The following is a 22,456-nucleotide window of genomic DNA, read 5'->3' on the forward strand; positions in this document are numbered from 1 at the left end:
TCAAACAGGTTTCAGCACAAGGTCTCACCCTATAAAGAGCAGAGAAGTGCCCTGCCAGCTTGTCACCTTGCACTTATCTAGAAAATATTACCTTTCAAGAAGTTCCCACGGGAAGCAAGAAATGTGAGATGGCAGCTTGAGGGAAGCTCACCCACACCGATGCCATAGATCGGGCATGGCTTTAAACACCTCCCCTCCCTTTCACTCCTATCCCCACCAGGTAACAAGACCTGTGTGGCTCCAGTTGCTGAAAACCACTTGGCATCAGATTAAAAAATCACATTTGTCTCCCTCTGCAGGGACTGTCAGCATTCATCACGGCCAAAGGGCATTAGCAGCATTGATAAACCTTGCCTGATCCTCAGCTGCTCTACACTGCTCTGGGTAGGTGCTTTACCAGTGTAGGCCAGGCAAAGCTCTGGTCGGAACCACCATTGCATCCAAACACTGTGAGGTCCTTAGGTCTGGTAATTCATTCTGCCTGCACAGCGCAGTGAGACTCTGGTCTCCGACTGCAATGCGGGCTTAGGCAAAAGGGCTTCAAGGCTGGGCATCCGGAGGGGAAATCCTTTTCTCTTCTTGTAGAGAACAACCTCTTTCTAGAGAGCAGCCAGAACAAAAAACCCTCTACCAGTACATCAGAATTTTACAAGGGTTCAGACAAGATCAAAGGAATTATTTCACATGGGTAGATTTAATTGGACAGGTATGTGATGCTCCACTTCACCCAAATCCCAGGCTCATTCATACCTTTCCTTGTTGCACTGTCCCTCTTCACACAGCACAGCAGCATGCACTGACTCAAGGAACTCTGTGATTTCGTGCCTTAGACCAGGATTTTTAAGCCTGCCCAAGGCAAATCATGGCTCAAGCTCTTGAGTAAAGATTTCAAAGGCAGAACAGAATTGCTAAACCCTTTGCTATGAACTGCCCTCTTAAGAAGAGCTTTCATCATCTGCAAACCTCGAGAGAAGGATGACAGTCTCTTGACTCCCTGGGTGCTGCAAGGATTAGACAATGTTTGCTCAACATTAATGTAGATTTTGGTGTCTTGTGTTATTGCTACTGTCACATTATAGAAAGGTCAGTGAACACATTCCCGTGAGTCAGAGCCTTTCCACAGCGTTAGCGTAGCCCTCAGAGCTTAGCCAGGTTCTGTATTTGGTTAAAGGCCACCACAATTCCACCCTTAAAAGATCCCAATGTACGTCAGAGTGACAGTCCTTTCCTGTCACTGCTTCATCTCTACATTTAGGATAAGGAGCACTTGGAAGATGATGCTGAAATTGAAGCAGGGAAAGAAAACAAACCCAAACCACAAATGAGGCGGGGGCAGGGGGAAAAAGTAAACCAAACTCCCCTCAGAAAAACTCTGAGCGTTGGAGAGCAGCTAGCCAGAGTCAGGAGGCAGGAAGAAAAGACATGTTTGGGTAGAAATTAGACTGAACATAGGGAAAATGAGCCTTCCACTTCTTCTCTAATTAGAAACCTTCAGCAAGGACCCCTTGCCAGCCCAGCACCACATGTAAAAAAGCAGTCATGTTACCAAACCTCTTTCAAAAAGCACTTGGAAATACCGAGGACCTTATACATTCTCCAACAAAAATACAGACTTTTTCTGGGAAAAGTATTGATTAATTGACCCTACAATTCTTACCTGGAGACGTCTTGCACTCCATGAACTCAAGGCAGGGCTGCAACAGCAGTTCCTAGCACCCTGTCCCGAGACATTATGTTTCTTGGCTCTCCAGCCAACTGTGAGGTATGCTGCCTTGTGATCAGAGAGCCACGCTAACCAGCCGTATCCCAAATTCTCTAGGCTCTCTGCCATGGAGCTGCAAGCCCCAAGCCCTGAGAATGCTGACTTTAAACCAACAACGTACAAATCAAACTGTGGGCAGGTGACAGAAAATTTTAACACACCGAAAGCACAGTAAGGCCAGGCAAAGCTCTCATCTAGGACTTTCTTCTCTCCTCACCCTTGGCCTTAAGTACTCCATCTCTGCATCCCTTATCTCTCCCTTTGCAACACCCCACCCCTTCTCCACTGCCTCCCTTATTACAATAGCTTTAGCACTCCAAATTACTCACTGCAAAACACCCCACATCCTGCAGCTCATACCACTGCTCATCAAATCCCTACCTTCACTCCTTCTGTAATCTCTCCCATGTCCTTACCTCTTCCACACCCTCACCTTCCCACCACACCACTTCCACTGCTGATCAACACCGCAAATCACAGATACCCTGAGCCAGGAACACTTTTTGAAAGTTCTTCTCTGCTACAAATTTTCAGTACCTTCAGCTTGTGGCAGCTGATTCAAGATGACCCACTGCTGGCTGACCACCCCCACCCCCCGTGCTGGTCGGGAGGGCAGTGAGAATACATGGCAGGATGCCAATTCTATGCCCAGGGCACAGAAGGGCGTTGAGTCAGAAGAATAACATGTTCATCGGCACAACACAACAGGCAACAAGACACTGCACTGTGGACTGTGTGTTGCAGGGTCTGCGCTCCACTTGGAGCTTCCAGACAGCTGTTCAAGGAAATTGCCATCAATGTCAGCCTCACCACTGCTATTAGACATCTCATCCATGTCCGGGCCCAGCTTGAACCCATTTAACTTGTAAGGGATAATGAGATAACAGCATGACATGTTGCAGCTGAAGGTTATTTAAACACCCATCTGGTACCTGTTATGCAGCATACATCCTATTGTTGTATAGGAAATATATGCCACCTCCCTCCCACATGGAAAGGAGATGATCTATAGATGTGTCCCATGCTACCCCTTCTCTTTGCATAGATGAGGTAATACTTCTTCTCTGTGTTGTTTCTAGCGTATCACTTTGCATTTCCTATCTGTTTTTTGGGGGATGCAGACTCTTCCAGGCTGGTGAGACCTTTAGAAATGACACAAGACCACAACAAAAAATTTATTAGGGACATCTAATTGCCCCCTTTGCACATCAGTGAGAAGAGGCTCCACGTTATCCAGGTTTGAAAGGGTGGACATAAACTGTGAAACTGATTCACCCTTTGCAAGATACAACTTGGCGCTATACTTTATCCGAGAGACATTCAGGGGTGACAGTCCATTTCAGTGTTGATGTGGCCACACTCCATTTTTACCGAGGAACAGTGAAATATCTGCTGAAGCCTGTAAGGTGAGCAACGCAACCTGCCTCACCTTTAATTCAGATGTACAGACAAAAGAATCTGCAGATCCCAGATAAACAGCCTCATTTCTATATTCAAACTCTCCATCTTCCCTTGTAGGATGACTTGGCTGTTCTCAGTCCCCTGCCGAAATTGCCTGTGAGGCTCTTGCTCGCTGTGAACCCTCAGCACCCATGAGGGCCGGGTTGTGTGGTATCCAAGAAATCACGTTTCATAACACAAGTGGTCAGCTCTGCAGATGTGTACTCCTCTCCTATTTTTCTCAGGCATGACTCAGTTTTCTGCAAAAGTTGTTCAACCCTAGAAATCCTGGACTAAAACCTTTGTCTGACACCCCATCTAGTGTTCAGCACAGACAAATGCAGAGGACTGACTCATCAGGAAATAGCTGACTGGAAAAGTGCCAGCATTTTTTCAGCGGTATTAAACCACCGTTGTGAAACTATCATTTGAGTTGTCTCCAAGGAAGCTCTGACAGCGTCCAGGCAACATGGAAACCTGCATATGCCACTGCCAATTCCTTCCTTTGGCCTCTATGCAGCCTCCAGGTGTCCTAACGGAGAGATTGCAGCCGGAAAGCCCAGCAAGCCCTGCTCCTCGGGTGTTAGCTCCTTGGCAGCTGAACCTGGGGCTTGGAGGGCACCCCTCTGTAGGTGAGTCATCTGGACAAACTGCCTTGGAATAACGAGCCACGAGTCTAAGCTGTGCCCGCCTCAAGACTTGACAGCAGCTGACAGGGAGGGCTCTCTCAAAACAGGGAATAATGAGTGGGGCTTCCCAGGCGCTCGGCAGTCAGCAGAACAGGGCACTTGTTTCAAGAGAGATGTCAAATCTCGAGTGTGTGTTTTGAATACTAAATAACGTTGCTCAGCGTTTTTCCAATTAGATTTTAAAAATAAAATGCGAATTACTTAAAAGCACTTTTCACATTTTTTTCATTTTAAAAAAAAGCGTTTGCTGAGAAAATTAAAACTTTCAGCGTCTGTCCTTCCCCTTCACAAACACACTTCTTTGGTAGCGGTGGTGGGGGTCATGAAGTTGTCAGGACAAAATATCTGCACTGAGAACTTGGTTTTAATAAAGCAGCTTTCTGACGTGTTCAGTCCTGTGAGTCGCAGAGCTCCAGCTGCTGTCCAAAAAGCAGATTTGTCGCCCAGTGTGCAATGAGTCAATAATAACACACTCAGGAGAGACGTTGCTAATTTATTTCAGGGTTGCACAAGCCTGGGTGCTTGGTGGTTTTCCACAAATCATGCACACTGAAGCTGGCTCCTTTGTTATATTTATACAATAAATTCATACATATTCTGCCTTTCTAATACATATTCATTCTAATCTACGTAGGTTGTGTAATGGCATTAAGTCACTCCTCTTGGCTCTGCCTCAGATCCTTCTGCGCATGTCCTTCTCTCTTCGAGGGGCCTTGGTGGTCTTTATGGATGAAGTACCCTAACCCTTTTTATCCATATATGGATGTGTGTCACCTAAGGACAATTCAAGACTATTTTCTTTGGCCAACTTTCCTTTATTTTCTTCCAAAAGGAAGGTTTCTCCTTGATTAAATGGCCAAGATATCCTGTCCCTAAGCTTAGGATAAATATTAAAACATCAAAAAATGCTTGATCAAAACAAAAGGAGTCCAGATTCAGAGTCATTAAATATAGACAATACCTCTTCTTTCCAGGGGGAGTTGTTCTCTTACACAGCCACTGCTACGGAAATCTTTGGGCTCTGCAATGCTAGGTGCACAACCCACCCTGAACTAAGCCCAAAACAAGCATTGCTATGTTCCTGGTTTATCACCAGACCAATTAGCACCTTGGTTAAGATGCAATGAGGTTCCAGTCCTGCTCCCCTCAGACCTGGAATTGTTCCGATGAAATTCTCACTCATCCATGTGGTGATACCCTGCTCACAACACCTTCAGTTCTCATGAAGCAGTGTGATAAGTCTGTTAACTCATCAACACCTTCAGCTTACAGGAGGCTTGGCTTCCATTCTCTTGAACAGCCTCAGGCCCCGCACTCCAGGAAGTTGTTCTGAAATTTCTGTTTTGCTTTCTTTTCCTGCTGAGCCAGGCTGACTTTCAGTTCACACCATGAAGCTTCTGAAAGCTGCTGTATTCTTTATTCTTGCGCCCACCTTGACGCCAGCTTTGGACCCTTTCAGCACTTCAGTCTTCATGGGCGGTGCTGCCATCGCTTGGCAGCTCCTCTCCCCTCACTCCTGGCTCAAATGCAGCCTCCTGGAGTGCTGCAATATGAAGGACACACTGAACTTATCAGGTAAGGCAGTAGCAAGGGCACCTTGAGCCAAGTTGTCAGTGGGACCAGCTGATGATCCTTCTCAGGGGTGGTGAGGGCTTCCTTTTTAATGTCAGCCTCCTTTGGGGTGGTTGTGGAAAGATAAGGGTTACCACCCACAGTGGCTTTAGAAGGCAAAGTCTGTACTAATGTAATATTGTTTATCCCACAAGTGGTCATGTACCCTGCTTCTCACAGCAGTACTGGAACATTTTCTTTGCTAGTGTTTTGGTTTATATTGGCAGAAGCAGGCAAAATTCTGGAGGTGAATTCAAGGCTAATGAAATAATCACACATCTTGAGATGGACACCCCAGTGGTATCCCACACCCCAGTCAGTGGTTGCCTGTAATACAGGTCAAATGAGAAGCAATTAGTGGTAGGTCTAGATTCAGAACATGCTGCTTCACTTCCCTGAGACGAGGCTGTCAGTCCTCAATAAAAAGGGAAGAAAGGGTTTTTTCACCCTGCCTATGGGAAACTAGTGCATGGTCTGAAAGAGAGCTTACGCAGCCTTTTAACCATAACTTCTGATCCTGCCACCTGGAAATCCCCCTTCCCTTTGTCATGGGATTACAAAATATTGCCTCATTTCAGAGCTGGAATGCAGATTTCAAAAAAATCCTCAACTGTTGGAGACCTGTGTGCCTTCAGGTACTTGCAGTATGTCACTTCCCACCCGCTCAAGATTTGGCTCCTTACAAACAGGCTGTTTACCAGTACTTTAGCCACTGAAACACCAGTTGTGGTACTTTTTTAAGAGAACTTGATATAGCAACAGAAGCACATTCTTCTATAAATGCAAGGTGTGCTAGATGCCACAAAAACAGATAATGAGAATTTAGCACATGCAGCAAACAAGTCTCTGCAAATACCTTAGATCCCATCCCAGGACTTTATAGAAGGCAGTAGCCACAATACCGCTGGGACTCCTGCCTATCTCATACAAACCTCTTGTTTCCCATAAATGCCATCGAGAGTCTGATTCATAAATCTGCTCCTCAGGTGGATTCTCTGCCGATTCCCAAACTTGTCATGGCCAGAGGGCAGCAAACATTTGTTCTCCCTGATGACTATTCAGCTGCAACCATAAAAAAAAAAACAAAGGAAGGAATAATATGGCATTTTCTGAGTGTTCTCTCCCCTCCTTCCTTCAGCCCTAAAGATGGATTTGGAGAAAAAAGTCTTTGGCCAGCATCTTGCTGTCCAGACAGTTCTGAATGCTCTGAGCAGAAATACATACTCTGAACAGCCCAGGAAGCCTCTGGTGATGTCCTTCCATGGCTGGACTGGAACAGGCAAATTGTTAGTCAGCAGTATCATTGCAGAGAACCTCTATCAGCTTAATATACCAAGAAGGAGGTTTGTGCACCACTTCAGCACAGTGCTGCATTTCCCACACCTTTCACATGTCAATCTCTATAAGGTACTTTCAGCTTCATCTCACTTTCTTCAATCTATCTGCAATTGTGAGTGCAAATCCCGGGTAATTTTGTCTCTTCTTACAGGAGCAGCTGCAGAATTGGATTCGGGGCAACGTCAGTGCCTGTCCAAGGTCCCTTTTTATCTTCTCTGAAATGGACCAGATGCCACATGGCTTGATAGACTCTATCATGCCATTCCTTGGCTATCGTGAAGAGATTGATGGTGTTTATTATGGCAAGGCGATCTTCCTGTTTCTGAAGTAAGGGGAGCCAGAGGCAAAAAGGGAATTACAGTCCCACAGAATCTGCAGAGACAATGGGAGTAACAATTGCTAATAGGTTTGCAGCTGCCTGCAGCATGGCTGAGCAGCTCAAGGTCCCTTGCTGTCTGTCTTTACAGCATGTTATCAATGAACATGCCCAGCCATCGTGTCAGCCAGATCTGAGCTATTCAATGCTATAAACAGAAGTGAGCTCTCCCAGGACTGAAAAGGCTCCCGTTCCCCCAGTGAACGGAATATAGACAAGTGTCTATGGTGGCTTCCAAAAGTACTGGAGCTGCCACTTCCACAGTAGTCAGCAAATATGTTTTCTCCAGCTCTCCAGTTCTCCAGCAATTTATACCACTGTTAGGCAGAAGGTTCATTGTAAGATGGGTGGGACTCCCCTAGGGGGCTCTTCAGATGCAAAGAGGGGGGAACTCACCTATTGAAGGCCACTTGATCTATATCAAGGAAGCACAACTCCTCCAGGTATTATTCCTGGGAAATCCTTTTGCTGAGGGTCATCCCAGCTTTTTTCACATGACACGACTGAAGAAAGCCCAAACCCTAAGCTTTGGGTTGGTGTATCTCTCAACTTGCCTTTACTTTCAAACACACGGCCAACTACCTATTTCAGCTTGAGGTAGAAATTACCACAGCAAGTAGCAGTTTGTTAGAGAGCCTCTCAGCAACCCCTGGCAGTATGACCAGTCCCCCTGCTCTGCTGCAGTGAAAAATGCAGTAGTTCAAGCCTCTGTGCCAGAGGAGTGCTCATCCCATTAGACACTCTGTCATTTGGGAGACAGTGTGGTCCTCGTCACATCCCATCTCTGGGCAACATCCACGTGTAGGGACATGTCACCTCCACCCTAGTGCAGATTCCCACAGAGTGATTTAAACTACTGCCTAGGTCTGACCAATGAAGATGGCAAAGATACAGCTCTAATGAGCCAGTGAATCTCTTTCCTCACAGCAATGCAGGCGGAGATAAGATAACAAAGATTGCTCTTGATTACTGGAGAAGGCTGAAGAGAAGATATTTCTGTGAATAAGCTCCAGTCTGTGCTCTCAGAGGAAATTCTCAGGATGAGAAACAGTGAGTACCTTTGGGTTCAGGTGCAGTCCCAGGACTCCTGATGTCTTCTGCAAAATGATCCATGAAGCGTGCAGCAAACACAGTGGCTTCCGCAGCACTCTGACAGTAAAGCTCCCTATACTCTTTTCCAGGTGGTTTCTTTCAGAGTCAACTGATCCAGAAGAACCTGATTGATTATTTTGTCCCTTTCCTTCCTCTTGAATGCAAACATGTGAGAGAGTGTGTCTGGGAGGAGCTGCGCGCACAAGGGCATCCTGAGGATGAAGAACTCGTCACTAAGGTTGCCTCAGAAATGATTGACTACCCCAGCGAAGAAGGACTGTACTCCAGCAAAGGCTGCAAGACTGTAGCCTCCAGAGTAACTCTGATCATCTAGGCACTACAAGGCCAAATGCCGTGGCTTCTGGTTACAAGACCACAGCAGGTGGAAAAACCAGTAACTCCTTGCTACAGAAACACTCCTAAGCAGAAGAATTTTGAAGAGGAAAATCTCCCACTTTTCTGGCAAGAGTGTTTGCACCTTAAGTCCTAGCATTGCCCAAATTAATAAAACCTATTAATAAATAAAATTCTTGGTAATAGCATCAGTCTGTTTCATACTGGCTGTCACTTGCGTATCTCACAGAAATCACACAGGAGATCTGCACCACTGTTCCTGCCTTACAGGCATGGAAACCCAAGCACAAAAGAGGAGACTGAGTTTCCCAGATTATCCGTCAGTGTCCGGGTTCAGCAGCCCATCGGCGCGGCACTGCCGCCTCACACCGATGCGGCTACCCGACCCTGGCAAACCGCTTGCTTTGGGGAATGCTGCGCGCCAGTGCCGCTGATCGGGAAATGAAGAGGCAGAAAAGCCTTCCTTATCACCGCGCCATGTCCCCACACCATTTCTCCTGCAGGCCATGGGCAGCTCCTCCGTGGTTTGCTCGGTCCAACACAACCGCCCACGCTTGGTGCTGTGCTCCCGATTGCCGTGCTGGTGCGTCGGCCCCAGCTGCTGCCAGTGCGGAAAAAGGGAGACGAGGCCCATGTTTATGGCATGGGGTGGTGGGGCGGAGGGGAGGGACAGTGGCAGAGGTTGGGGCCTGGGTCGCTCTGATGGGTGATGTCAGGGATGGGACCTGTGTCACTCTGAGGGGTGACCGCAGGGACGGGCCTGGGTCGCTCTGAGGGGAGTGAGGGCGCCCAGCTCGCCACGGGGCAACGGAGGGGGTGAGGACGCCCTGACCCTCCGCCCTCGCCTCTCCACCTCGCTGCCCACGGCTGCAAATGCCGTCACGCAGCACCCTTAGCGTCATGCCCCCCCCCCTCCCCCGGTACGTCACGGCCCACTGACATCATCAGCAGGGCAGTGAATACCGTCCGTGCCCTTCACAAAGATGGCGGCGGCGGCGGCGGCGGGTACGGGCGGGGCGGGGCGGGGCGGGGCGGGGCGGGGCGGGAGTTCGCCCGGCCGCAGCCGGAGGCGGGCGGAAGCGGGCCCGGGCGTGGAGCCGCCATGCTGCGGTCGGTCGGGCTGCTCTGGCTGCTGCTGCCGGGGCTGGCGGCGCTGGAGCCGCTCAGCGTGGGCCTGGCCATCGGTGTCGCCTCGGCCCTCACCGGCTACTTGTCCCACCCCAGCTTCTACTGCAACTACGTGGAGTGCTGCCCCAGCGCCGCGAAACGCCTCGACGCTGAGGGTACGGCGGGGGGGTGGCGGGGGTCGCCGGGCCGCGCGGGGCTCCCCAGCCCTGCCCCGGAGCTCGGCCGGTAACCGGTCACCTCCCGGGACAGCCCCCGGTGTGCCAGGCAGTGGCCATGCCCTCCCGAGACCGTGCCTCGCAGTGGCCCAGCCGAGCTCGCCTGGTGCGTGGCCAATAACTGACACCCATCAGTAGCCGTGCCGAGCTTGCCCGGTGCGTGGCTGGTGACTGACACCCATTAGTAGCCGTGCCGAGCTTGCCCGGTGCGTGGCTGGTGACTGACACCCGTCGGTGGCCATGCCGAGCTTGCCCGGTGCGTGGCTGGTGACCAGCACCTGCATCAGTGGCCACACTGAGCTCGCCTGGTGTGTGGCTGGTGACTGACATGCATTGGTGGCCATGCCGAGCTCGCTTGGTGTGCAGCTGGTGACTGACACGCATTGGTGGCCATGCCAAGCTCGCCTGGTGTGCGGCTGGTGACCAACACCCATCGGTGGCCACGCTGAGCTCGCCCGGTGTGTGGCTGGTGGCCAGCAGCTCTTGGTGGCCCTGTGATGCTGAGCTGTCCGTCTTCCCGCAGCACTGAAGGTGCAGCTGAACGCCAAGCTCTTCGGGCAGCACCTGGCCAAGGATGTCGTGCTGAAGGCAGTGACGGGCTTCAGCAACAACCCGAGTCCCAAGAAGCCACTGACACTTTCGCTCCATGGCTGGGCCGGCACCGGCAAGAACTTCCTCAGCCAGATCCTGGCGGAGCACGTCCACCCCGCCGGCCTGCGCAGCAAGTTCGTCCATCTCTTCCTGGCCACCCTGCACTTCCCCCACCATGACCAGCTCAGGGTCTACAAGGTGAGGAAGGACACAGTCCAGCTACCCCAACTCCCTGAACCCCCTAGTATTGGGGCTCAGCTGTTTGTGCTGCACAAGTCCCCCAGATACGCGACAACTGGAGGTGTACAGCTGGGTACTTCAAAGTTGGCACTTGGGAGAGGTGGAGGGGGAAATACATTCAAAAAGTGAAAGCCAAAGGCACCTAAGTGCCAACAAATCCTGAGGATCATTGCTTAGTGCTGTCCTCTCACTGATGCCATCCGCTGATTTCTGCAGTCCTTGCTGTTAGGGGAGAATCCCATCGGTAAAACTGTGCTTACTGGTTGGCTGGGATGGAGGTAACCTTCTCCCTAGCAGCACCTGCAGCGCCGTGTTTTGCTTCTGTGGCTAAACCAGTGTTGATGACACACCAGTGTTTTGGCTGGTACTGAACAGTGCTCACACAGCCTCAAAACTTGCTTTTTTTGGTTTTTTATCCCTGCTCACAGTGGGCAGGCTGGGGTGGGCAAGAGATTGGGAGGGGGTACAGCTGGGACAGCTGCCCTCAGTCGGCCACAGGGATATTCCATAACATATGCTGTCATGCACAGCAATAAAAACTGGGGTAGGAGAAGGAAAAAGTGTGTGGGGGGTTGGCTTCCAAGGTGGTTGTTGCTCTAACCCTGGTGATTGCATTCCTTGACAATGCAGAATTCTGATCTTCATGCTTTAATGTTTGAAGGTACCCAAAACTGATGTTATGGTATATTTGGTTTCTGTATGAAAGAGGAGACACTGATTTTTTTTTTTTTCAAGCAAACAAAAAGCAGCTTTCTATTCTCCAAGACCTCCCATCTCAGCCTCATTTTTGTGCCTTATCCATACACTAAGCAGAAAGAATGACAAAGTCTCTCATCTGTGAGCAGGGAAAGAATTCACATTTAAATTCAGTGTCACATGTTAAAAGGATCAGTCACAGTGTTTATTTTCCTCTCTTCAAGAAAAAAAGTATAACCAGTGAAAGGGTGTCCCTGGAGCCTGTCACATAGAAATATTTTGCAGTGCAGCCCCAAGAGACTGAGTTTTTCAGTGTTTTTCAACCTCTTGTTCCAGGAACAGCTGCAGAACTGGATTCGGGGCAATGTCAGTGCCTGTCCCCGCTCTGTCTTCATTTTTGATGAGATGGACAAAATGCACCCAGGTCTCATCGATGCCATCAAGCCATTCTTAGACTATTACGAGCAGGTTGATGGGGTGTCCTACACACAAGCCATCTTCATCTTCCTCAGGTCTGTAGCACCTATTTCAGTCATTTTGAGATACTGAGATAAATCTGTGTTTATGATGATAATGATGTTCCTATGGGACCTCATTCAAGGAACAGTGAAAGAACCGCTCTGGAGCAAAGACCATCTCTGTAAAGAGAGAGGGGAGCGCTGTGAGCTCTCGCGTGGCCTGTGGCTGTAGTGGAGCAGCATGCTGAGCCCACGAGCCTGGCCCAGAGCACAGATCATATGAGAGTTCACATTTTGGGGAATGTCTCTGGCATGGGTGCACTTTGTACTGGGTCTGGCTGGGATGGACTTAACTGTCTCCACAGCAGCCTGTTTGTTGCTGTGTTTTGGATTTGTGCCTAAAACAGTTTTGATAACACACCAATGTTTTGCCTGTTTGCTTGCAAAGCCTCAAGGCTTTTTGCTTTTTTCTGTGTTGGAAAGGATGGGAGGGGATGCAGCTGGGACAGCTGACCTGAACTGGCCAGGGGAGTACTCAATACCATGTAATGTCATGCTCAGCAATAAAAACTGGAGCTGAGAAAGAAGGGGGAGTTCAGCTTCCAAGGCGATGGTTCTTCGGAGACTGACCGTGGGGGTGGTGAATTATTTCCTTAGCCTTCCTTGGGTTTTTTTCCTCCTCTTTTCATTACCTATTAAACTGTCTTTATCTTGACCCACCAGTCTCACTTTTGTTCTTCCTATTTTCTCCTTCCATCACGCTGAGGCGGGAGGGAGGGAGCAAGCAGCTGTGTAGGTGCTTGGCTGCTGGCCAGGGTCAACCCACCACACACTGATGGCTATTTAGAGAACTGGAGACTTTGCCTAAATTTTGGCTTATGACATCAAGAAGATTAACAACATGTGTAACCGACTAAAAAAAATTCTGGTTCAGTTGTGTCTGTATTCACTGTACATTTCCTCTATTACGAACAGTAATGCAGGTGGTGACTTAATTAATAAAGCAGCTCTTGACTTCTGGACAAGTGGAAAGCACAGGGAAGAGATTCAGCTGAAAGACCTGGAGCCCATGCTGTCTGTAGGAGTCTTCAACAACAAGAATAGTAAGTCACTTTCCCCAGAAAATGGGAAGTACTTCATAAGACGGGGTTCATCTCTTGACCCTGCCCTGCTTTTTCCTTTCCCCCAACTCCTCCAGGTGGTCTGTGGCACAGCAGCCTCATCGAGAGGAACCTCATTGACTACTTTATCCCCTTCCTGCCCCTGGAGCACAGGCACGTGAAGATGTGCATCAGAGCTGAAATGACAGCCCGTGGCTATGCTGTCGATGAGCAGGTTGTTCAAGCAGTGGCCAATGAGATGACATTCTTCCCAAAAGAGCAGAAAATCTACTCTGATAAAGGCTGCAAGACTGTACAGGCCAAGCTGGATATTCACGAAGATGTGATGAGATACACAAAGGCCAAGGGCTGATTACCCTTCAGTTCCCTAAAGCCCTTTCAGAGCTTTTGGAAATCTGTGTATTTGCACTTCAGCTTTTTTTACTGTTGTGGAGCATATGGTGAAAATACTGTGTGGGCTTTTTATTGTTTTTTTTTTTAACCTTAACGTCCCACTATTCATCCCTGAACTAGGTGGTATCCAAATGTTGCCCCCTTTATTTTTCTTTAACCTACAGAGAATTTCTGAACGACACACAGCACTGGAAACAGCCTCTCCTGCTCTATTCTTCCAAGCGCTAGGATTATTAAATATTTAATTCTTCTTTCCACAAGAACTAGAGCAAAGGAGAACGGAGGAATTCTTCCAGGCAGTCATATTCCCTTCCCTGTACACGATCTTGTTCATGGACAAGTGAAATAAAGGAACATTTGGTGTGTTCAGGACTATGATCATGTCTGCAAGAGTAAATACCTTGATGCACTGCAGTAAGAAGACGGTATGATGGAAAGCTTCCTATCCTTCACAGCGCATTGATGCTGTTGTGGCTTCTACAGACGAGCATCAGCTATTCAGCAACAGAAGAACATGATCAGAGTTTGTCTGAGCTCTGGCATCCTATTGCATCTCCTGCTACAGTAATATGGAGAGTCATGATAAGCTCAGGGAAACCAATTACTAAATAGTAGAGAAAGGGCGTGTGTGGGAAGTAACTGCTTGCCCCTCTGCTTCTTTGGCAAAAAAGAAATTGTAAAAGAAAGCTTATATTCTTCTAACTAAGGGGGCTAAGAGGGTTTTTGTGGTAACTCCAGGTCTTCCTAAGAGAGGGACCCACCTGAGAGATTTGATTGTTACAACATACTAGGCCAGTTGTCCTTAATTGGAAAAATCTCTCATGACAATTTGACTGTTACAGCTTGTCAGGTTAATCTGCACACAGGGTCCTGGGCCTGAAGTCTGCCGGATCTTTTGTAGTCCTTCCCAATAGCCTAGGAGCAGGTAATGTTACTCTCACCTTGCTTAGAAGACACTTTTATGGCAGAAGTTATTTTTAATAGTGTATTTTTATACTGAAGTGTAAGCAACAGCAATACAAAGCTCTTCCTAGCGAACCACAGAGAAGGGAGTCTGGTAAATGGGAGCAATTAACCACCCTGTACCTCACTAGATAAGTATGTTTTAGAGTAGCCTTTAACATTAAAGAATGAATGTGTGGAAGGTTGAGGAATGAGTTAGGAAGCTGAGAAAGATGATTTAACCTTCACCCACTTGGTAAGGCTGGGGTTTAAAACTCTGTTGCAAGCTTTAACTCTTTCATCATCCCTCACTTGTGGCTCAAATACTGTAGTGCAAGACAAGTGCCTATTGCTTTGTTGATTGTAGTGTGTTTTTTAAACTGGTATGAAGGATTGGGCTATTTTTGTGCCGCAGCATCTACTCCCTCACTTGTACTTAAACTTACTTTAAGATACGATCCAAAACTTTTAACACTGTTATGTTAATTCAAATTACAACACAGATCTTAGCATTTGAGTTAAGCTCTAAATTAAAAGTGTCAATTGTCTTTTACAACCCCACGTGGAATTTGTCAAATGTTGGCAAACTGTTCATGTTGATGTAATCTCCAGAGCCAAACGCTAGCTAGTTATTAACCTTGGGACATTGGACTGTTGCTTTTCGTGTATAATGTTTTGCCTGTTAACTGACTTAGGTGTAAATGCTGCGTCCAGTTTCAGTTAGTCCAAATACAAAATACTTTGCAATTTCAAAACACTAAATATTACTACTGTACTGCAGTTAGAATAAATCTCAAGCCACTTTTCTCTCTTGTTTTAGTAATTTTCAGCTGCAGGAGAGTACTAGTTTATGCAGTTTTTAACCAGCTGCGCTGCAGCTTTCTGTTAAGTTCCTTTATTCTTAAAAATGTGTTTATAGCACTAGATAAGCAGATTAAGTAGCCTGTTGATATTGAAACACATGGAGTCATCCAACTGCACAGTAAGGCATTCAGCAGTTAAATACAGCTCAGTAGAAACAAACACCTATGAAAAAGCCTTTTTAGTCTCTGCTTCATAGTTATTAACAGGTATTTCCTACCATACTGCCAGGCACTGCAGGCCAAATAAGCCTCAGGTAGCTTGTCTAACTATTCCTCCTCTCTGTGCTGTATCTGGAAAGCTGTCATTCAAGGCAGCTCTCCACCTTTCCTCTAGTTGGCAAAGGCACCATAGGACTACAGGCTTTCATCGTATCTCTGTGGGCCAGAGCCTCTGCAGCCTCTCTGGCACTGAAAAAAAGCCGGTGTGTAAATAAGGGCCTAATTGAAGTGAGCTACAGCTGTTGGCAACGACTCGCACTCTCTGAACAGTCAGTTCTTCACGCTGTTGTGAGCCATGTGTTGTGCTGTAAGGATGCACAAGGAAACTCATTACAGAGCATACATGGGAAGTGTACACTGTCTTGTTCACCAGGACTTTGCACTACGCCTGCACACACGACAGCTTGGCTGTTTGGCCCAGGGCATCAGGCAGACGGATCTCTAAGGCCAGGCTGCCTCTTTCTATTAAAAGCAGCACTTAATACATTGCTGTATTTTAACATAGCCTCTAATTTTATGAGCACAGGATGAGATCTTGGAATGTTCCCTGCAGAAGAAGGTTGAATTAAAGGGGCAGTTGCTTGTACTGGACTTTGGTAAGAACAAACAAAATTCAGCCTCAGCAGCGGCTCGGCTGCTCTCACCTGGCCAACAGATTGTTTCTTTGGTGAATCAGACCTTTCCCCCCATTTGACATTTTCCTTTAAGTTATCTGATCTGATTTCAAGTGACATTAAAAAGAATAATCACAAAAGTTACCCAGTCACAGCAAGAAAGAGTGAGGATCTCAGCTTTGAAACCACACAGTCTAAAGGCAAGGAACAGCAACAGGATCAGAAGGATCAAATCTGGCAGTGATTTAAGGCACAGCATTTCCTTCACCCAGATGCAGGAGATGCCCCTAGCCAGGTCTGCTGTTTTCAAGAGCAGGAGTATTGATGTTGCAAAGTAGAACTAAGAGTGTGTTGCTGGAAGAGCCACTGTACGGCTTGGCTGAACTCTTTATTTTGAGGAGAAGGTATCAGACAGTAGTAAGAGTTTGTCATTTTCTCATCTGCTTTCTTCCATTAGCCAGTCATTTGCTGTCATCAGGAGGTCAAAGAAACAGGTACCCAAGTTCAAAGTACTCATTTGCTGAAAAATACTGGAAATTATAATTTGTATATTACACAAATTCAGAACAGAACTGGACAGCTGAAGTCTCACTGGCTCTTTTTTCCCCCCTTGTAGAGAAAATGTCAAGATGCTGCCACTAAAAACATGGGTGGCTTCCATCAGAGCCTGCAGGGTGTTCAGTCAGCGGTGCCACAGTGGGAGGAGATGAGAAGCAGGGTTTTAACTAGTCTCTAGAAGACAAGTTTGTCCTTACGATACTGTTGAGCATGCTTACATCTAGAAAGCCTGCCTCTATAAAAACCATGCAAGCGTAATTAGTACCAACTATCTAGAAGTGCAGTTTCCACTCCAAACTTTGTTTCCCTTTCACCAGGCAGCAGAAAGTCACATCTCCTCATATTTATTCCCCTTTCAACTCGAGAGGGGAAATACTTGTACGCACAGCTGGACGCTGAAGCCAGAAACTCTCAACAAGTAGTAAGTTTGTGCAAAATTAACATCAAATCACTCCATACAAAGAACACCAGAAGGTAGCTAAAAAATATGTTTCCGATGAGAAAAGTTTATTTTGAACAGAAACTGGAGTGAAAAAAAGCCTCTGCAGTGCTTACATTCAGAAATAAGTCTGACACTCTTCACGGTAACTTCAGTTGACACATTTCACATTTTCTTTTTCCAAATGCATTTGGATCTGTCTTCATCCCTGCCTCAGCGGCATACAGCATTGCAAGAAGATGGAAAAGGGGAAACCCTGCAAGCTGGCCCCTGAATTCCACGTACAGTTGAAGACTAGAAACCTCTTTTCCATTTTCTTGGTGTAAAATTTAACCTGACGTGTTTCCCATTAAATTACATCCTTTCTGTGAAGCTGACTCACCAGTCAGCACACTTTTCCCTCCTCAGATCACTCCTGGGAGAGCATGCTGTGGGCAAATTTATACATTAAAAAAAAACGCAGATAGGAACCAACTACGCTGATGTGGCAGTTAAGGATTTTAACTCACTTCCTTTTAATATTAAGTCCGCCACCCAAATGCTATTCACACCAAAGAGTTCATATTCTTGGTTTGACACGCAGGAGACCAAATTATACCACTGTTTCGAGAAAGACAATGGTGCTGCATGATGTTGGATAGAAGACACTGGATTTTTTTTTTAATTACAGAATCCCCCCCCCTTATCTTTACCAGAGCCAAGCTGCTCATGGAGAAGAAACACATATCCTACTTTTAATGCAGTTCTATGAATAGTCACACGCAAGCCCAATGAAGGTTTTCACAGACATAGCAACGTTGATTAAAATTCTCAATATTGTCTAGAGATCATCCACAACAAACCAAAATCCAATTAAAATTAGGTCATAGTCTCAGTCCTTCTATACATGCCAACAGTCTGCCAAATGGTTCTGACGATCAATGCACGTTCCAAGAGGAGCCTTTGGCACTGTCAGACACAGACCCCCACATTCACAAATCTTTTTGTTCTTACCTTGACAACACAAGGCTGAAATATTTGGGAACCGTGACTAGTGACAGAATGAGGTACTGCTGCTTATTTACACACCAGTCTAAAAAAATGTTTCTTTCTTTAAAAAGTGCTTAAAAATGAAATGTCTCCGGTTGTCCACTTTGTGATTAAGTTAAATTTGCTTCTTTGCAGGTTGTAGCAATGAAGCATTAGAAGTCATAGTAATAATCCAGCTTTGCATCCACAGTTTTACATCCTTTATCTGAAAAAATTCTCTCCTCTCTGGGGAAGTAGGTCATCTCGTTAGCTATTCTGGTTAAAATGTCTTCATCCATAGTATAGCCACGTGATTCAATTTCAACCCTCACACACATTTTCACATGTTTGTATTCCAGAGGCAGGAAGGGAACAAAGTAGTCAATGAGGTTTCTATCAATCAAGGTGCTGTGCCAAAATCCACCTACAAAGGGAATGAGAAGGGGTTTGTTAATACTCCTCTAGTTGAACACTACGATGGTTGAACAGGAGGAAGAGGCACATCATAGCCCTCTGCTACATACCAGTAGGAATTCACCTGGGTTTTTAGGGCCCTATAATGCACAAGTAACTCTAAATACAAACCCCTTCTCATGGTACTTTGTGCGTAATATTTTGGACAGACACATGAATGTGGTCCATTGGAGCTGAATGAATGAATTCTGGCTGGATGCATTTAAGCCAAGCTCCCCAGGTGCTAGTCTCGTACCTTCCCCTCTCACCTAGAGAACAGATTTTCTCTCTCTTATCATCTCTTCCAGAGCAACTTTCTTGCTCCTTTTTTTTGGAGCTTGCATCTAACCTTTTAAGAAGTACAGTAAGTTTGCTTCCAATGCCTATTTCAGAGCATAATTATGTTAAAATCCCTTTTCACGAGAAGTCCTGTGTGAGGAAACCTTGGAAGCACTGGACAGCAGGGCTGGCACATCAGCTTGTTGCTCCTAAATAGCTGCCTGAAGGCTTTTAACAGATTGAGCAAGACAGGCTAAGCAGGCTGGGGGCCAAGGAAGCAGCTTCCCCATAATAAAACATTTTATTTCTTAAAGATTTTTCAGCTACTGCAATACCTAGCCTTACTGTCAGGATTTGTCTTTTGCTTTCCCTTTAGCCCATTAGTATGTCAATAAATGCACAGCATAGACTTCCCCCAACACATGCAATCCAACAGACAGCAAACATGCTGGTAGCCAAGGTGCACACATAGCTCCTTAACCTTCATTTCATCTCAAGAGCCAACAGTAGGCCCCAAAACTGCATCGTGGCTCCTTGCTAGAGGAAAACTGGAGGCCACATCAAGTAGAAACCATAGCTGTAAAAATGCAGCTAAATGCAGCCCATCCCTTTTGTGGAACTTCTACCACCTCAAAAGCAATCAGAGTTTTACTCACTATTTTTGTTATTGAAGACAGACACAGACAGCGCATTTTGGATATCTATGAGCTGTATATCTTCCCTTGTCCTCCCATTTCTCCAGAAATCCAGTGCCACCTCTGTTATCTTTTCAGCTCCTGCATTGCTAAGTAAAGAGAAAACAAAGATTGAAGCTGGAGGTAGTTTTAAAAGGCACTGAGTGTACAGACCAGCAAACCCAAGAAGCTACTTCTTACCTGAGGAATATGAAGATGGCTTGTCGGTAAGACACCCCATCCAGAAACTCATAGTAGTCCAGGAATGGCTTGATGGAGTCAATGAGTCCTGCATGCATTTTATCCATTTCATCAAATATGAAGAGCGATCTAGGACAGATGCTCACATTTCCCCGAATCCATGACTGCAACTGGTCCTGAGTGGCGTAAAAATAAAAGCTGCTGAAAGAGTTTGTGTTGAAAAGGCAGAAAACAGCATTTCTGCTTATTGACCTTTGTCCTGAAAGAGTAATTTCAATAGCTTTAGCTTCTTGGCTAAAACATGGTTAAAAGCTGTAAATAAAACTTAAACAAAATCTCACACTGGTTAAAATTTTAAGACACCAAGAGACAGGATAGGCCAAACAGGAAATTTCCTTGTGAGAAAGATATTCCTGTAAACCTAGCAAAAATGAAAATGCACAGAACAAAGGATGGGTACCACCAAGGAACAGCAACACAACGTAAAGCCCTGACAAGTAAGATGATTACTTTTGGCAGCACTTTGGTGTCCTTAGGTGTCAAACCTATGAACAATATTAAATTTGCTACCTGAGCAGCATGAGTGAGAAATTGCACCTGCAGTAACTGGCAGAAGTAGAAACAGAATTAAATTCTCAGCCCTGTGCATTAATCATTCAGAAGTTAAATGAAGACAATTACAAGCCCTTCTTAAAATACAATATTGTTCAGAGGGTCTAATGCTTTATTGTATTTAAAGATTCTCTCACTTAAGAGTTACACTTAAGATCAAAAATGAAGTAATTGGGAAAAAAAGGCGTTGCTCTGCTGGCAGATGAATGAGAAGTTACTGTTCTGACCGTTTTCAACAATTCATCATTTTTTTTTATTCACTGTTGACTCGGTCCCTGAACTGCATAGGCAGCACAGGAAGGCAGCATTGGGTGTATTATGGATAAGAAGCAATAGTTCCTCCTACTGCCTTAGGCAGCAAGTTTCCTGAGTGTATTCACCTCTAAACAAAAGCAGAAAAGGATCCATTTTATTTTAAAACAGCTCAGTTGCAAGAAGGGGAAAAAGTAAGTTGTAAAAGAGGAAACAGATTATTTCCTCCATTTAGAAATCAGGTTTGTAGACCAGCGCGTTCCCATTTTTAACAGATACAAACTGAATATAAGCATTCAGTACTACAAAAGACAGCGGTGCTCAAACTCTGTTGGTAAAGTTAACTAGAACAAAAAAACCCCACCAAAACACAGAGAACATGCATCTGAGCTACCGCTCCATGCGATATCCACCTGCCTACAGAACTGCGCTGACACTTTGCAAACTGGCAGAACAGTTCCGAATACATTAATCTGTATCTTTTTGATAACAGAATATTTTGTGATTTTGTTTTACAGCTAGGAAATGGATGCACAGAAGAACTAAATAACCTGCTCAGTGCGCAGTAAAACTGAAAAGTACACCCATGCCTCAGAGAGCAAGCTTCAGCTCTAACAGTCATGAACTATTAGGTTTTTTTGCAGTGCCCACCAACACATCACCTAGCCACAGAAACCTGCTGAATCATGCTTATTCTTAAGTCAATCACATCTCTTAAGCAAAGTGTAGAATGGAAATTAACCGTATCATTCTTCCCTACACTGAGGCTCCAAACACATGCAATAAACTTTACATTCACAGGAAAACCAGTCCTGATGGATGCTAGGATTTTGCCAGTCCTGTACAGAAGATTCCAAAACTGGCACAGGCTACATTTTACTGCATAAAACAACATCTAAGTTTCTAGTACCAATCGTGCCGTAACATTTATAATTCAATACAGCAGCACCGCCACGTGTTCCACAGCACACTCTTACCTTGTAGAGATTGATGCTGTGAGAGTGAGGAAAGTGCAAAGTTGCCACGAACTGATGGACATATTTACTCTGCAGACCTCTTTTATAAATACTTTCAGCGACTATCTTACTGACAAAGTTTTTGCCTGTTCCAGTCCACCCGTGCAAGGAAAGGGCGAGAGGCTTTTTGGCGTTGGTGTTGCTTAAGAAGCCCTTCACGGCCTTTACAACCACCTTGCTCACCAGGTGCTGCCCAAACAGCTTCTTGTCCAAATTCTCCTGCAGAGCTGGATGGAGAGACCACACCGTCACCAGAGAGGAGGGAGGCGGGCGCGCGGTCCCGCCGCTTCCTACCTCCTTCGAGGAGGGTCCCGCACCCGCCCCGCCGTGAGGGCGGCCAGTCCCGGGCCAGGGGCAAACGCCCGGCGGCCCACGCAGGCCTCACAGGGAGGCCCCACAGGCCCTGCCCGGCTCCCGGGGCCTCCGCACCCCGCAACGCCCTCCTGCCACTCCCGCGATGTCCCCTCATCCCGCCCCGGCCCCCAGCGCCGCCTCATCCCGCCCCGGCCCCGCACCGGCGGCGGCGCGCTGGTCGTGCCGCTGGAGACAGCACTCCCTGAAGTAGCAGTAGAGCCGCGGGTAGGAGATGAAGCCGGTAAGAGCCGAAGCGGCGGCGCCCGCGATGGCCAACCCCAGGCTGATAGGCTCCACGGCGCTCGCTGGCCTGAGGAGCGGCAGCAGCGCCAGCCCCAGGGCCGCCCGCAGCGCGCCCCGCCGCAGCTTCATGGCCCGCCCGGCGCCGCCGCTCCGCCGCCGCTTCCGTCCCGCAACGCCGCTTCCGCCACCACCATCTTGGGTGCGGGCAGGGGCGGGGCTGGCGCT

General features: G+C 46.9%; 3 protein-coding genes across 3 annotated transcripts; 2 read left to right on the forward strand and 1 right to left on the reverse strand.

Annotated features, from left to right (window-relative positions):
• The first annotated feature begins 5,260 nt into the window (after positions 1–5,260).
• Positions 5,261–8,843, forward strand: LOC142065861 (torsin-1A-like). The gene is given in 6 exon segments (XM_075112579.1): positions 5,261–5,466; positions 6,641–6,909; positions 6,992–7,167; positions 8,144–8,197; positions 8,199–8,266; positions 8,398–8,843. Coding segments are annotated over 6 exon segments (999 nt in total). The 5' UTR covers positions 5,261–5,279; the 3' UTR covers positions 8,643–8,843.
• Positions 8,844–9,718: 875 nt separating this feature from the next.
• On the forward strand, positions 9,719–15,253 carry TOR1B (torsin family 1 member B). Its single transcript, XM_075112578.1, has 5 exons — positions 9,719–9,945; positions 10,529–10,794; positions 11,869–12,044; positions 12,966–13,093; positions 13,189–15,253. Exons 1-5 carry the CDS (start codon positions 9,765–9,767, stop codon positions 13,461–13,463), a joined length of 1,026 nt encoding a protein of 341 aa, XP_074968679.1. The 5' UTR covers positions 9,719–9,764; the 3' UTR covers positions 13,464–15,253.
• Positions 15,254–17,186: 1,933 nt separating this feature from the next.
• LOC142065858 (torsin-1A-like) lies at positions 17,187–22,427 on the reverse strand. The gene is made up of 5 exons (XM_075112577.1): positions 22,150–22,427; positions 21,596–21,861; positions 19,755–19,930; positions 19,536–19,663; positions 17,187–18,571 (listed from the first exon to the last, which is right to left on the reverse strand). The coding sequence occupies exons 1-5, from the start codon at positions 22,358–22,360 to the stop codon at positions 18,321–18,323; spliced, it is 1,032 nt and encodes a 343-aa protein (XP_074968678.1). The 5' UTR covers positions 22,361–22,427; the 3' UTR covers positions 17,187–18,320.
• Positions 22,428–22,456: the final 29 nt, after the last annotated feature.

The sequence above is a fragment of the Phalacrocorax aristotelis genome, chromosome 17 (genome assembly GCF_949628215.1).
Source record: "Phalacrocorax aristotelis chromosome 17, bGulAri2.1, whole genome shotgun sequence".
In the NCBI taxonomy this organism is placed as follows: Eukaryota; Metazoa; Chordata; class Aves; order Suliformes; family Phalacrocoracidae; genus Phalacrocorax; species Phalacrocorax aristotelis.